The 15,653-nt window shown below is 46.1% G+C and overlaps 1 protein-coding gene across 1 annotated transcript; it reads left to right on the plus strand.

Annotated features, from left to right (window-relative positions):
* The first annotated feature begins 472 nt into the window (after nucleotides 1-472).
* On the plus strand, nucleotides 473-7,425 carry LOC135572147 (basic proline-rich protein-like). Its single transcript, XM_065019179.1, has 3 exons — nucleotides 473-536; nucleotides 5,677-5,825; nucleotides 5,917-7,425. The coding sequence occupies exons 1-3, from the start codon at nucleotides 473-475 to the stop codon at nucleotides 7,423-7,425; spliced, it is 1,722 nt and encodes a 573-aa protein (XP_064875251.1).
* The last annotated feature ends 8,228 nt before the right edge of the window (nucleotides 7,426-15,653 follow it).

Raw genomic sequence — 15,653 nt, forward strand, 5'->3', positions numbered from 1 at the left:
TTTTGACCTCTTGTCTCTCCGTGTCCACGGTCTGTGTCCCTGGTCCCCTCTTTTGACCTCTTGCCACTCCGTGTCCACGGTCTGTGTCCCTGGTCCCCTCTTTTGACCTCTTGTCTCTCCGTGTCCACGGTCTGTGTCCCTGGTCCCCTCTTTTGACCTCTTGCCACTCCGTGTCCACGGTCTGTGTCCCTGGTCCCCTCTTTTGACCTCTTGCCACTCCGTGTCCACGGTCTGTGTCCCTGGTCCCCTCTTTTGACCTCTTGTCTCTCCGTGTCCACGGTCTGTGTCCCTGGTCCCCTCTTTTGACCTCTTGTCTCTCCGTGTCCACGGCCTGTGTCCCTGGTCCCATCTTTGACTGTTTGCCTCTCCATGTCCAAGGACTGTGTCCCTGGTCCCCTCTTTGACTGTTTGCCTCTCCTACATCATGGAGCCTTGTTGTGCTGCTTTCGGGCTAAAAAACAGTCTGTATGCGATGGTAGCTGGAGTCGCTGTCTGTAGGGTTGGCGCGAGCGGTCGCATCTGCACTCTGTCCGCAGGTAGTATTACATTTCATTACATTTCATTATAGTACAACGGTTTGATTTGTCTAATCTTAGCAATTTCTTCTTAGCTAGCTACATAGCCGTCTTTGTATCATAGATAATTGCGTAATTATCGTATTTCGTCGTCCTAACGCAGTCTACACTGCCCCGCAGCTAGCCAGCTAGCTAACGTCCACCGTTAGCTAGTCCACCGTCTACTGATTAGCAGCACAACTATTACACTCAACTGAACGACTTGATTAGTGTAGTGTTAGCTAGCTACATAGTTGTCTTTGCTGTCTTCATATCCAAGATAATTGTGTAGTTTAGAGTGTGTAGTTTTAGAGTGATTATCTTAATTTACCGAGGTTAGCTAGCCAGCTATTTGTCGTCCTTAACGTAGGAGACACTGCAACCGAATTGAACTTCCTCACTCAACAACCCGGTCGCATTTCGCTTCACAGGTAGTATCACATTTTTCATTTCATTTCATTACAGTACAACGGCTTGATTTGTTTGATCGTAGCTAGCTACATAGCTAGCTACATAGCTGTCTTTGTATCAAAGATAATTGTGTAGTCTTGAGCGATTTCCTAGGTTAGCTAGCCAGCTATTGTCGTTCTTTTAACGCAACGTAACGTAATCAACACTGCTAGCTAGCCAGCTAGCCCCGAATAGCAGCACAGTAGCACAGTAGAAACTATTACACTCAACGGAACGACTTGATTAGTGTAGTGTCAACAACGCAGAAACTGCCAGCTAGCCTACATAGTCAACAACGCAGCCTCTGCCAGCTAGCCTACTTCAGCAGTACTGTATCATTTTAATCATTTTAGTCAATAAGATTCTTGCTGCGTAAGCTTAACTTTCTGAACACTCGAGACATGTAGTCCACTTGTCATTCCAATCTCCTTTGCATTAGCGTAGCCTCTTGTGTAGCCTGTCAACTATGTGTCTGTCTATCCCTGTTCTCTCCTCTCTGCACAGACCATACAAACGCTCCACACTGCGTGGCCGCGGCCACCCTAATCTGGTGGTCCCAGCGCGCACGACCCACGTGGAGTTCCAGGTCTCCGGTAGCCTCTGGAACTGCCGATCTGCGGCCAACAAGGCAGAGTTCATCTCAGCCTATGCCTCCCTCCAGTCCCTCGACTTCTTGGCACTGACGGAAACATGGATCACCACAGACAACACTGCTACTCCTACTGCTCTCTCTTCGTCTGCCCACGTGTTCTCGCACACCCCGAGAGCTTCTGGTCAGCGGGGTGGTGGCACCGGGATCCTCATCTCTCCCAACTGGTCATTCTCTCTTTCTCCCCTTACCCATCTGTCTATCGCCTCCTTTGAATTCCATGCTGTCACAGTTACCAGCCCTTTCAAGCTTAACCTCTTAAGTCGACCCTCTACTTTTTTGAACATTCTGTTAAAAATCGCGCAACATTTCAGCGCCCTGCTACTCATGCCAGGAATATAGTATATGCATTTGCTTAGTCTGTGTGGATAGAAAACACTCAGACGTTTAAAAAACTGGTTAAATCACTGCTGTGGCTTTACCAGAACGGCATTTACATCGAAAAGCACAGGAAAAACGGATCACTGAAAATGGGAAAATATATCCATGCGCTACTTGAACCCATTGATAAACGTGAACCACAATTAATTGACTGAGGTTGCAGTACCTACAGCTTCCACACGGTGTCTAGAGTCTTGTCATTTCCCTTCGAGTTTTTTCTTGGTCAAACACATACAGGACACCGTATCTCCTTCGGTCTAGGACCGGATATTTTCGTTGAGTTTCTAGCCGGACATTTTTCCAGACGGACAGCTAATGATCTTTACATCGCCTCCTGATGAATTTTATCGCTTATTAACGTTTACTAATACCTAAAGTTGCATTACAAACGTATTTCGAAGTGTTTTGTGAAAGTTTATCGTCAACTTTTTTAATTTTAAAAAATGACGTTACGTTTTGAAACGATGTTTTTTTCGTTTATCACACAGTCTACATATAACGATATCTAGGCTTTATATGGACCGATTTAATCGAAATAAAGACCCAAATAGTGTTTATGGGACATCTAGGAGTGCCAACAAAGAAGATGGTGAAAGGTAATGAATGTTTTCTATTTTATTGTGCGGTTTGTGTAAAGCCGAAATGCTAATTATTTTGTTTATGTCCCCTGTGGGTCTTTTGGGGTGTTGCATGCTATCAGATAATAGCTTCTCATGCTTTCGCCGAAAAGCATTTTAAAAATCTGACTTGTTGCCTGGATTCACAACGAGTGTAGCTTTAATTCGATACCCTGCATGTGTATTTTAATGAACTTTTGAGTTTTAACTAATACTATTAGCATTTAGCGTAGCGCATTTGCATTTCCAGAGCTCTAGTTGGGACGCAAGCGTCCCGAGTAGAAGCAACAGGTTAACATCCTTATCATTTATCGCCCTCCAGGTTCCCTCGGAGAGTTCATCAATGAGCTTGATGCCTTGATAAGCTCCTTTCCTGAGGACGGCTCACCTCTCACAGTTCTGGGCGACTTTAACCTCCCCACGTCTACCTTTGACTCATTCCTCTCTGCCTCCTTCTTTCCACTCCTCTCCTCTTTTGACCTCACCTCTCACCTTCCCCCTACTCACAAGGCAGGAAATAAGCTCGACCTCATCTTTACTAGATGCTGTTCTTCCACTAACCTCATTGCAAATCCTCCAAGTCTCCGACCACTACCTTGTATCCTTTTCCTCTCGCTCTCATCCAACACTTCCCACACTGCCCCTACTCGGATGGTATCGCGCCGTCCCAACCTTCGCTCTCTCTCCCCCGCTACTCTCTCCTCTTCCATCCTATCATCTCTTCCCTCTGCTCAAACCTTCTCCAACCTATCTCCTGATTCTGCCTCCTCAACCCTCCTCTCCTCCCTTTCTGCATCCTTTGACTCTCTATGTCCCCTATCCTCCAGGCCGGCTCGGTCCTCCCCTCCCGCTCCGTGGCTCGACGACTCATTGCGAGCTCACAGAACAGGGCTCCGGGCAGCCGAGCGGAAATGGAGGAAAACTCGCCTCCCTGCGGACCTGACATCCTTTCACTCCCTCCTCTCTACATTTTCCTCTTCTCTCTCTGCTGCTAAAGCCACTTTCTACCACTCTAAATTCCAAGCATCTGCCTCTAACCCTAGGAAGCTCTTTGCAACCTTCTCCTCCCTCCTGAATCCTCCTCCCCCTCCCCCCTCCTCCCTCTCTGCAGATGACTTCGTCAACCATTTTGAAAAGAAGGTCGACGACATCCGATCCTCGTTTGCTAAGTCAAACGACACCGCTGGTTCTGCTCACACTGCCCTACCCTGTGCTCTGACCTCTTTCTCCCCTCTCTCTCCAGATGAAATCTCGCGTCTTGTGACGGCCGGCCGCCCAACAACCTGCCCGCTTGACCCTATCCCCTCCTCTCTTCTCCAGACCATTTCCGGAGACCTTCTCCCTTACCTCACCTCGCTCATCAACTCATCCCTGACCGCTGGCTACGTCCCTTCTGTCTTCAAGAGAGCGAGAGTTGCACCCCTTCTGAAAAAACCTACACTCGATCCCTCCGATGTCAACAACTACAGACCAGTATCCCTTCTTTCTTTTCTCTCCAAAACTCTTGAACGTGCCGTCCTTGGCCAGCTCTCCCGCTATCTCTCTCAGAATGACCTTCTTGATCCAAATCAGTCAGGTTTGAAGACTAGTCATTCAACTGAGACTGCTCTTCTCTGTATCACGGAGGCGCTCCGCACTGCTAAAGCTAACTCTCTCTCCTCTGCTCTCTTCCTTCTAGACCTATCGGCTGCCTTCGATACTGTGAACCATCAGATCCTCCTCTCCACCCTCTCCGAGTTGGGCATCTCCGGCGCGGCCCACGCTTGGATTGCGTCCTACCTGACAGGTCGCTCCTACCAGGTGGCGTGGCGAGAATCCGTCTCCACACCACGTGCTCTCACCACTGGTGTCCCCCAGGGCTCTGTTCTAGGCCCTCTCCTATTCTCGCTATACACCAAGTCACTTGGCTCTGTCATAACCTCACATGGTCTCTCCTATCATTGCTATGCAGACGACACACAATTAATCTTCTCCTTTCCCCTTTTGATGACCAGGTGGCGAATCGCATCTCTGCATGTCTGGCAGACATATCAGTGTGGATGACGGATCACCACCTCAAGCTGAACCTCGGCAAGACGGAGCTGCTCTTCCTGCCGGGAAGGACTGCCCGTTCCATGATCTCGCCATCACGGTTGACAACTCCATTGTGTCCTCCTCCCAGAGCGCTAAGAACCTTGGCGTGATCCTGGACAACACCCTGTCGTTCTCAACTAACATCAAGGCGGTGGCCCGTTCCTGTAGGTTCATGCTCTACAACATCCGCAGAGTACGACCCTGCCTCACACAGGAAGCGGCGCAGGTCCTAATCCAGGCACTTGTCATCTCCCGTCTGGATTACTGCAACTCGCTGTTGGCTGGGCTCCCTGCCTGTGCCATTAAACCCCTACAACTCATCCAGAACGCCGCAGCCCGTCTGGTGTTCAACCTTCCCAAGTTCTCTCACGACACCCCGCTCCTCCGCTCTCTCCACTGGCTTCCAGTTGAAGCTCGCATCCGCTACAAGACCATGGTGCTTGTCTACGGAGCTGTGAGGGGAACGGCACCTCAGTACCTCCAGGCTCTGATCAGGCCCTACACCCAAACAAGGGCACTGCGTTCATCCACCTCTGGCCTGCTCGCCTCCCTACCACTGAGGAAGTACAGTTCCCGCTCAGCCCAGTCAAAACTGTTCGCTGCTCTGGCCCCCCAATGGTGGAACAAACTCCCTCACGACGCCAGGACAGCGGAGTCAATCACCACCTTCCGGAGACACCTGAAACCCCACCTCTTTAAGGAATACCTAGGATAGGATGAAGTAATCCCTCTCACCCCCTTAAAAGATTTAGATGCACTACTGTTCCACTGGATGTCATAAGGTGAATGCACCAATTTGTAAGTCGCTCTGGATAAGAGCGTCTGCTAAATGTAGGGAATTCGCTCTCAGTGGACACATTCACAGTCTGTATGCGATGGTAGCTGGAGTCGCTGTCTGTAGGGAATTCGCTCTCAGTGGATGCCTCTGTGTCTGCGTCTCCATGTCCTCCAGCTGCTACGTCGTCCCTACGTCGTCCCCCGGTCGTCCCTACGTCGTCCCCCGGTCGTCCCCCGGTCGTCCCTACGTCGTCCCCCGGTCGTCCCTACGTCGTCCCCCGGTCGTCCCCCGGTCGTCCCTACATCGTCCCCCGGTCGTCCCCGGTCGTCCCTTTACGTCGTCCCCCGGTCGCCCCCGGTCGTCCCCCCGGTCGTCCCCTACGCCGCCCCTTCGTTGTCCCCCGGTCGCCCCTAGGTCGCCCCCGGTCGCCCTTACGCCGTCCCTACGCCGCCCCCGGTCGCCCTTACGTCGTCCCCGGTCGCCCCCCGGTCGCCCCTACGCCGCCCCCCGGTCGCCCCTGGTCGCCCCTACATCATCCCCCGGTCGCCCCGGTCGTCCCCCGGTCGCCCCCGGTCGCCCTCCGGTCGCCCCTATGTCGCCCCCGGTCGCCCCCGGTCGCCCCTACGCCGCCCCTACGCCGCCCCCGGTCGCCCCCGGTCGCCCCTACGTCATCCCCCGGTCGTCCCCGGTCGCCCCTATGTCGCCCCCGGTCGTCACTACGTCGCCCCCGGCCGCCCTATGTCGTCCCCGGTCGCCCCTACGCCGCCCCCGGTCGCCCCCGGTCGCCCCTATGTCGCCCCCGGTCGCCCTAAGTTGTCCCCGGTCGCCCCCGGTCGTCCCCGGTCGCCCCATGTCGCCCCCGGTCGCCCCTACGCCGCCCCCGGTCGCCCCCCCGGTCGCCCTACGCCGCCCCCGGTCGCCCCTACGCCCCTACGCCGCCCCGGTCGCCCCTATGTCGCCCCGGTCGCCCTTACGCCGCCCCGGTCGCCCTCCGGTCGCCCTTTACGCCGCCCCTACGCCGCCCCCGGTCGCCCCTACGTCGCCCCCGGTCGTCCCTACGCCGTCCCTTACGTCGCCCCCGGTCGCCCCTACGCCGCCCCCGGTCGCCCCTACGCCGCCCTAAGTCGCCCCCCGGTCGCCCCCGGTCGCCCTTACGCCGCCCCCCGGTCGCCCTATGTCGCCCCCGGTCGCCCCTACGCCGTCCCCCGGCCGCCCCTATGTCGCCCCCGGTCGCCCCTACGCCGCCCCCGGTCGCCCCCCTCGTCGCCCCTACGCCCCCTTACGCCGCCCCCCGGTCGCCCCTACGTCGCCCCCGGTCGCCCCTACGCCGCCCCCGGTCGCCCCTACGCCGCCCCTACGCCGCCCCCGGTCGCCCCCAGTCGCCCCCAGTCGCCCCCCGGTCGCCCTACGCCGCCCCCCCGGTCGCCCCTTACGCTGCCCCTACGCCGTCCCCCGGTCGCCCTTACGCTGCCCCTACGCCGCCCCCAGTCGCCCCTACGCCGCCCCCAGTCGCCCCTACGCCGCCCCCGGTCGCCCCTACGCCGCCCCCGGTCGCCCTTTACGCTGCCCCCGGTCGCCCCTTACGCCGCCCCCAGTCGCCCCTACGCCGCCCCCGGTCGCCCCTACATCGCCCCTACGCCGCCCCCAGTCGCCCCTACGCCGCCCCCAGTCATCCCTACGCCGCCCCCAGTCGCCCTTACGCCGCCCCCGGTCGCCCCCGGTCGCCCCCCGGTCGCCCCCAGTCGCCCCAACGCCGCCCCCGGTCATCCCCGGTCGCCCCCAGTCGCCCCTACGCCGCCCCCGGTCGCCCCCGGTCGTCCCCCAGTCGTCCCTACGTCGTCCCCCGGTCGTCCCCCGGTCGTCCCCCAGTCGTCCCTACATCGGCCTCTCAGTGCTCCCGTCCTTGGGCTTTCCCACGTGTAGACCTTGTTGAGCTGGTAGTCCTCTGTGTTTGGCTGATATTTATTGATGTTGCTTGTAGAAAGTCTATGTATTTCCCAGTGGACTGGTTGATCGTGTCGTCTATGGCTTTGAAGTCTGGGCCTCAAATCTCCTTCATTATAACCTTATGTTCGCTGATCTTAACTTCAACCTCTTTTACTTCCTTCGACACATGTTCAACGATTAATAGCATTAAATCTTAAAGAAACATTTGTTGAGGATTTCACCCCGTTTCTGAACGAAGTCGTTTTCCCCTATCGTCTGTATTCTCAGTCCTCTTGGAATGCGCTTGTTGAGCCAATACTCACTAAGAGTGGAACAAACCAGTCTCTTTCTCTGGAGTTGGATGTTAATGTCTCCAGTAGAGGAGCTGGGTTATCCATGTTGGAGGTATAGGGAAGAGGATCTTATTGGCGTCTCCTCGTGTGAATGGTACTCGCGCGATGCCTGGTAAGTGAGTTGTTCTCTGGTAGTGGGGTCCATTGTTTACTTGGTACGTTGTCGTGGAAATTCTAATCAATAATGAGGAGAGACGAGGTCAATCACCCGTCAGGATATTAATTTATTCTAAACTTTTTAATAAGGATAGAGCAAATAGTTCTATAATGATGAGGCTGGTCGGCTCAACACTTCCAAGTGTTGTGGAGAGTAGTGCTGACATGTGAAGAATACAAAATATATTTTATTGAAAAAATACTCCCTTTTAGTCTTCATGACAAACAACAGATGCGTGGAATTGGTCACAAGGTGAAACTTGATAAATGATAAATGAGTCTCACGCAGACCGATAGCATTTGCTATGAAGATGTCAGGCCCCTTGCTATGTTTAGTCAGGCCCCTAAGACGAGGCTCGGTCTCGTCCCTGGTACTTCATAGCACAGAAACACTGATTCATTCTATGGCATAAATCAATTGTCAACTACCCCAGATACCCACTGCTCACAGTAACTGAGGGGAGTGAGCCTCTAGGTCATACACTACCCCAGACACTACCACACACATCACACTGAGGGGAGTGAGCCTCTAGGTCATACACTACCCCAGGATAGGTGTAGCATCAGAGAGGACATACAGTGGTTCCAGACACTACCACACACATCACACTGAGGGGAGTGAGCCTCTAGGTCATACACTACCCCAGGATAGGTGTAACATCAGAGAGGACATACAGTGGTTCCAGACACTACCACACACATCTTGTCTCAGACCTCATCTCCCCCAAGGCCAAAGGAGGGTGTGACTGGCGTACAGACATTGTGGAGACAAGTCATTGGTTCCCCATTAATCACGCCATCCCTTTACATTCACATGGTTTAGAATAGGTACAGACACATTCACATGGTTTAGAATAGGTACAGACACATGGTTTAGAATAGGTACAGACACATGGTTTAGAATAGGTACAGACACATTCACATGGTTTAGAATAGGTACAGACACATGGTTTAGAATAGGTACAGACACATGGTTTAGAATAGGTAAAGACACATGGTTTAGAATAGGTAAAGACACATGGTTTAGAATAGGTAAAGACACATGGTTTAGAATAGGTACAGACACATGGTTTAGAATAGGTAAAGACACATGGTTTAGAATAGGTACAGACACATGGTTTAGAATAGGTACAGACACATGGTTTAGAATAGGTACAGACACATGGTTTAGAATAGGTACAGACACATGGTTTAGAATAGGTAAAGAAACATGGTTTAGAATAGGTAAAGACACATGGTTTAGAATAGGTAAAGACACATGGTTTAGAATAGGTACAGACACATGGTTTAGAATAGGTAAAGACACATGGTTTAGAATAGGTAAAGACACATGGTTTAGAATAGGTAAAGACACATGGTTTAGAATAGGTAAAGACACATGGTTTAGAATAGGTAAAGACACATGGTTTAGAATAGGTAAAGACACATGGTTTAGAATAGGTAAAGACACATGGTTTAGAATAGGTACAGACACATGGTTTAGAATAGGTACAGACACATTCACATGGTTTAGAATAGGTAGACACATGGTTTAGAATAGGTAGACACATGGTTTAGAATAGGTAGACACATGGTTTAGAATAGGTAAAGACACATGGTTTAGAATAGGTAAAGACACATGGTTTAGAATAGGTAAAGACACATGGTTTAGAATAGGTAAAGACACATGGTTTAGAATAGGTAAAGACACATGGTTTAGAATAGGTAAAGACACATGGTTTAGAATAGGTAAAGACACATGGTTTAGAATAGGTAAAGACACATGGTTTAGAATAGGTAAAGACACATGGTTTAGAATAGGTAAAGACACATGGTTTAGAATAGGTACAGACACATGGTTTAGAATAGGTAAAGACACATGGTTTAGAATAGGTACAGACACATGGTTTAGAATAGGTAAAGACACATTCACATGGTTTAGAATAGGTAGAGACACATGGTTTAGAATAGGTAAAGACACATCCACATGGTTTAGAATAGGTAGACACATGGTTTAGAATAGGTAGACACATGGTTTAGAATAGGTAGACACATGGTTTAGTAAAGACAGGAATAGGTTTAGAAAGGTAAAGACACATGGTTTAGAATAGGTAAAGACACATGGTTTAGAATAGGTAAAGACACATGGTTTAGAATAGGTACAGACACATGGTTTAGAATAGGTAAAGACACATGGTTTAGAATAGGTAGACACATGGTTTAGAATAGGTAGACACATGGTTTAGAATAGGTACAGACACATGGTTTAGAATAGGTAAAGACACATGGTTTAGAATAGGTACAGACACATGGTTTAGAATAGGTAAAGACACATGGTTTAGAATAGGTAGACACATGGTTTAGAATAGGTACAGACACATGGTTTAGAATAGGTAAAGACACATGGTTTAGAATAGGTAGACACATGGTTTAGAATAGGTACAGACACATGGTTTAGAATAGGTAAAGACACATGGTTTAGAATAGGTAAAGAAACATGGTTTAGAATAGGTAAAGACACATGGTTTAGAATAGGTAAAGACACATGGTTTAGAATAGGTACAGACACATGGTTTAGAATAGGTAAAGACACATGGTTTAGAATAGGTAAAGACACATGGTTTAGAATAGGTAAAGACACATGGTTTAGAATAGGTACAGACACATGGTTTAGAATAGGTACAGACACATTCACATGGTTTAGAATAGGTAGACACATGGTTTAGAATAGGTAGACACATGGTTTAGAATAGGTAGACACATGGTTTAGAATAGGTAAAGACACATGGTTTAGAATAGGTAAAGACACATGGTTTAGAATAGGTAAAGACACATGGTTTAGAATAGGTAAAGACACATGGTTTAGAATAGGTAAAGACACATGGTTTAGAATAGGTAAAGACACATGGTTTAGAATAGGTACAGACACATGGTTTAGAATAGGTAAAGACACATGGTTTAGAATAGGTACAGACACATGGTTTAGAATAGGTACAGACACATGGTTTAGAATAGGTAAAGACACATGGTTTAGAATAGGTACAGACACATGGTTTAGAATAGGTAAAGACACATTCACATGGTTTAGAATAGGTAGAGACACATGGTTTAGAATAGGTAAAGACACATCCACATGGTTTAGAATAGGTAGACACATGGTTTAGAATAGGTAGACACATGGTTTAGAATAGGTAGACACATGGTTTAGAATAGGTAAAGACACATGGTTTAGAATAGGTAAAGACACATGGTTTAGAATAGGTAAAGACACATGGTTTAGAATAGGTACAGACACATGGTTTAGAATAGGTAAAGACACATGGTTTAGAATAGGTAGACACATGGTTTAGAATAGGTAGACACATGGTTTAGAATAGGTACAGACACATGGTTTAGAATAGGTAAAGACACATGGTTTAGAATAGGTACAGACACATGGTTTAGAATAGGTAAAGACACATGGTTTAGAATAGGTAGACACATGGTTTAGAATAGGTACAGACACATGGTTTAGAATAGGTAAAGACACATGGTTTAGAATAGGTAAAGAAACATGGTTTAGAATAGGTAAAGACACATGGTTTAGAATAGGTTTAGAATAGGTAAAGACACATGGTTTAGAATAGGTACAGACACATGGTTTAGAATAGGTAAAGACACATGGTTTAGAATAGGTAAAGACACATGGTTTAGAATAGGTAAAGACACATGGTTTAGAATAGGTACAGACACATGGTTTAGAATAGGTACAGACACATTCACATGGTTTAGAATAGGTAGACACATGGTTTAGAATAGGTAGACACATGGTTTAGAATAGGTAGACACATGGTTTAGAATAGGTAAAGACACATGGTTTAGAATAGGTAAAGACACATGGTTTAGAATAGGTAAAGACACATGGTTTAGAATAGGTAAAGACACATGGTTTAGAATAGGTAAAGACACATGGTTTAGAATAGGTAAAGACACATGGTTTAGAATAGGTACAGACACATGGTTTAGAATAGGTAAAGACACATGGTTTAGAATAGGTACAGACACATGGTTTAGAATAGGTACAGACACATGGTTTAGAATAGGTAAAGACACATGGTTTAGAATAGGTACAGACACATGGTTTAGAATAGGTAAAGACACATTCACATGGTTTAGAATAGGTAGAGACACATGGTTTAGAATAGGTAAAGACACATCCACATGGTTTAGAATAGGTAGACACATGGTTTAGAATAGGTAGACACATGGTTTAGAATAGGTAGACACATGGTTTAGAATAGGTAAAGACACATGGTTTAGAATAGGTAAAGACACATGGTTTAGAATAGGTAAAGACACATGGTTTAGAATAGGTACAGACACATGGTTTAGAATAGGTAAAGACACATGGTTTAGAATAGGTAGACACATGGTTTAGAATAGGTAGACACATGGTTTAGAATAGGTACAGACACATGGTTTAGAATAGGTAAAGACACATGGTTTAGAATAGGTACAGACACATGGTTTAGAATAGGTAAAGACACATGGTTTAGAATAGGTAGACACATGGTTTAGAATAGGTACAGACACATGGTTTAGAATAGGTAAAGACACATGGTTTAGAATAGGTAGACACATGGTTTAGAATAGGTACAGACACATGGTTTAGAATAGGTAAAGACACATGGTTTAGAATAGGTAAAGACACATGGTTTAGAATAGGTACAGACACATGGTTTAGAATAGGTAAAGACACATGGTTTAGAATAGGTAGACACATGGTTTAGAATAGGTACAGACACATGGTTTAGAATAGGTACAGACACATGGTTTAGAATAGGTACAGACACATGGTTTAGAATAGGTAAAGACACATTCACATGGTTTAGAATAGGTAGAGACACATGGTTTAGAATAGGTAAAGACACATCCACATGGTTTAGAATAGGTAGACACATGGTTTAGAATAGGTAGACACATGGTTTAGAATAGGTAGACACATGGTTTAGAATAGGTAAAGACACATGGTTTAGAATAGGTAAAGACACATGGTTTAGAATAGGTAGACACATGGTTTAGAATAGGTAGACACATGGTTTAGAATAGGTACAGACACATGGTTTAGAATAGGTAAAGACACATGGTTTAGAATAGGTAAAGACACATGGTTTAGAATAGGTAGACACATGGTTTAGAATAGGTACAGACACATGGTTTAGAATAGGTACAGACACATGGTTTAGAATAGGTAAAGACACATTCACATGGTTTAGAATAGGTAGAGACACATGGTTTAGAATAGGTAAAGACACATCCACATGGTTTAGAATAGGTAGACACATGGTTTAGAATAGGTAGACACATGGTTTAGAATAGGTAGACACATGGTTTAGAATAGGTAAAGACACATGGTTTAGAATAGGTAAAGACACATGGTTTAGAATAGGTAAAGACACATGGTTTAGAATAGGTACAGACACATGGTTTAGAATAGGTAAAGACACATGGTTTAGAATAGGTAGACACATGGTTTAGAATAGGTAGACACATGGTTTAGAATAGGTACAGACACATGGTTTAGAATAGGTAAAGACACATGGTTTAGAATAGGTACAGACACATGGTTTAGAATAGGTAAAGACACATGGTTTAGAATAGGTAGACACATGGTTTAGAATAGGTACAGACACATGGTTTAGAATAGGTAAAGACACATGGTTTAGAATAGGTAGACACATGGTTTAGAATAGGTACAGACACATGGTTTAGAATAGGTAAAGACACATGGTTTAGAATAGGTAAAGACACATGGTTTAGAATAGGTACAGACACATGGTTTAGAATAGGTAAAGACACATGGTTTAGAATAGGTAGACACATGGTTTAGAATAGGTACAGACACATGGTTTAGAATAGGTACAGACACATGGTTTAGAATAGGTACAGACACATGGTTTAGAATAGGTAAAGACACATTCACATGGTTTAGAATAGGTAGAGACACATGGTTTAGAATAGGTAAAGACACATCCACATGGTTTAGAATAGGTAGACACATGGTTTAGAATAGGTAGACACATGGTTTAGAATAGGTAGACACATGGTTTAGAATAGGTAAAGACACATGGTTTAGAATAGGTAAAGACACATGGTTTAGAATAGGTAGACACATGGTTTAGAATAGGTAGACACATGGTTTAGAATAGGTACAGACACATGGTTTAGAATAGGTAAAGACACATGGTTTAGAATAGGTAAAGACACATGGTTTAGAATAGGTAGACACATGGTTTAGAATAGGTACAGACACATGGTTTAGAATAGGTACAGACACATGGTTTAGAATAGGTACAGACACATGGTTTAGAATAGGTAAAGACACATTCACATGGTTTAGAATAGGTAGAGACACATGGTTTAGAATAGGTAAAGACACATCCACATGGTTTAGAATAGGTAGACACATGGTTTAGAATAGGTAGACACATGGTTTAGAATAGGTAGACACATGGTTTAGAATAGGTAAAGACACATGGTTTAGAATAGGTAAAGACACATGGTTTAGAATAGGTAAAGACACATGGTTTAGAATAGGTACAGACACATGGTTTAGAATAGGTAAAGACACATGGTTTAGAATAGGTAGACACATGGTTTAGAATAGGTAGACACATGGTTTAGAATAGGTACAGACACATGGTTTAGAATAGGTAAAGACACATGGTTTAGAATAGGTACAGACACATGGTTTAGAATAGGTAAAGACACATGGTTTAGAATAGGTAGACACATGGTTTAGAATAGGTACAGACACATGGTTTAGAATAGGTAAAGACACATGGTTTAGAATAGGTAGACACATGGTTTAGAATAGGTACAGACACATGGTTTAGAATAGGTAAAGACACATGGTTTAGAATAGGTAAAGACACATGGTTTAGAATAGGTACAGACACATGGTTTAGAATAGGTAAAGACACATGGTTTAGAATAGGTAGACACATGGTTTAGAATAGGTACAGACACATGGTTTAGAATAGGTACAGACACATGGTTTAGAATAGGTACAGACACATGGTTTAGAATAGGTAAAGACACATGGTTTAGAATAGGTAAAGACACATGGTTTTAGAATGGTTTAGGTAAAGACACATGGTTTAGAATAGGTAAAGACACATGGTTTAGAATAGGTACAGACACATGGTTTAGAATAGGTACAGACACATGGTTTAGAATAGGTAAAGACACATGGTTTAGAATAGGTAAAGACACATGGTTTAGAATAGGTAAAGACACATGGTTTAGAATACATGGGTAGGTAAAGACACATGGTTTAGAATAGGTACAGACACATGGTTTAGAATAGGTAAAGACACATGGTTTAGAATAGGTACAGACACATGGTTTAGAATAGGTAAAGACACATGGTTTAGAATAGGTACAGACACATGGTTTAGAATAGGTAAAGACACATGGTTTAGAATAGGTAAAGACACATGGTTTAGAATAGGTAAAGACACATGGTTTAGAATAGGTAAAGACACATGGTTTAGAATAGGTACAGACACATGGTTTAGAATAGGTACAGACACATGGTTTAGGATAGGTACAGACACATTCACATGGTTTAGAATAGGTAAAGACACATGGTTTAGAATAGGTACAGACACATGGTTTAGAATAGGTACAGACACATTCACATGGTTTAGAATAGGTAAAGACACATGGTTTAGAATAGGTAAAGACACATGGTTT

Source organism: Oncorhynchus nerka, linkage group LG6, assembly GCF_034236695.1.
Source record: "Oncorhynchus nerka isolate Pitt River linkage group LG6, Oner_Uvic_2.0, whole genome shotgun sequence".
NCBI lineage: Eukaryota > Metazoa > Chordata > Actinopteri > Salmoniformes > Salmonidae > Oncorhynchus > Oncorhynchus nerka.

Bases quoted from the DNA above. Each gene is read 5' to 3' on its own strand.
- LOC135572147 (XM_065019179.1), top strand. From the start codon at position 473: ATGGTAGCTGGAGTCGCTGTCTGTAGGGTTGGCGCGAGCGGTCGCATC. The intron at 537-5,676 runs GTAGTATTACAT...CATGTCCTCCAG, and splicing joins CATCTGCACTCTGTCCGCAG to CTGCTACGTCGTCCCTACGT. The intron at 5,826-5,916 runs GTCGTCCCTTTA...GGTCGCCCCTAG, and splicing joins TCGTCCCCCGGTCGTCCCCG to GTCGCCCCCGGTCGCCCTTA.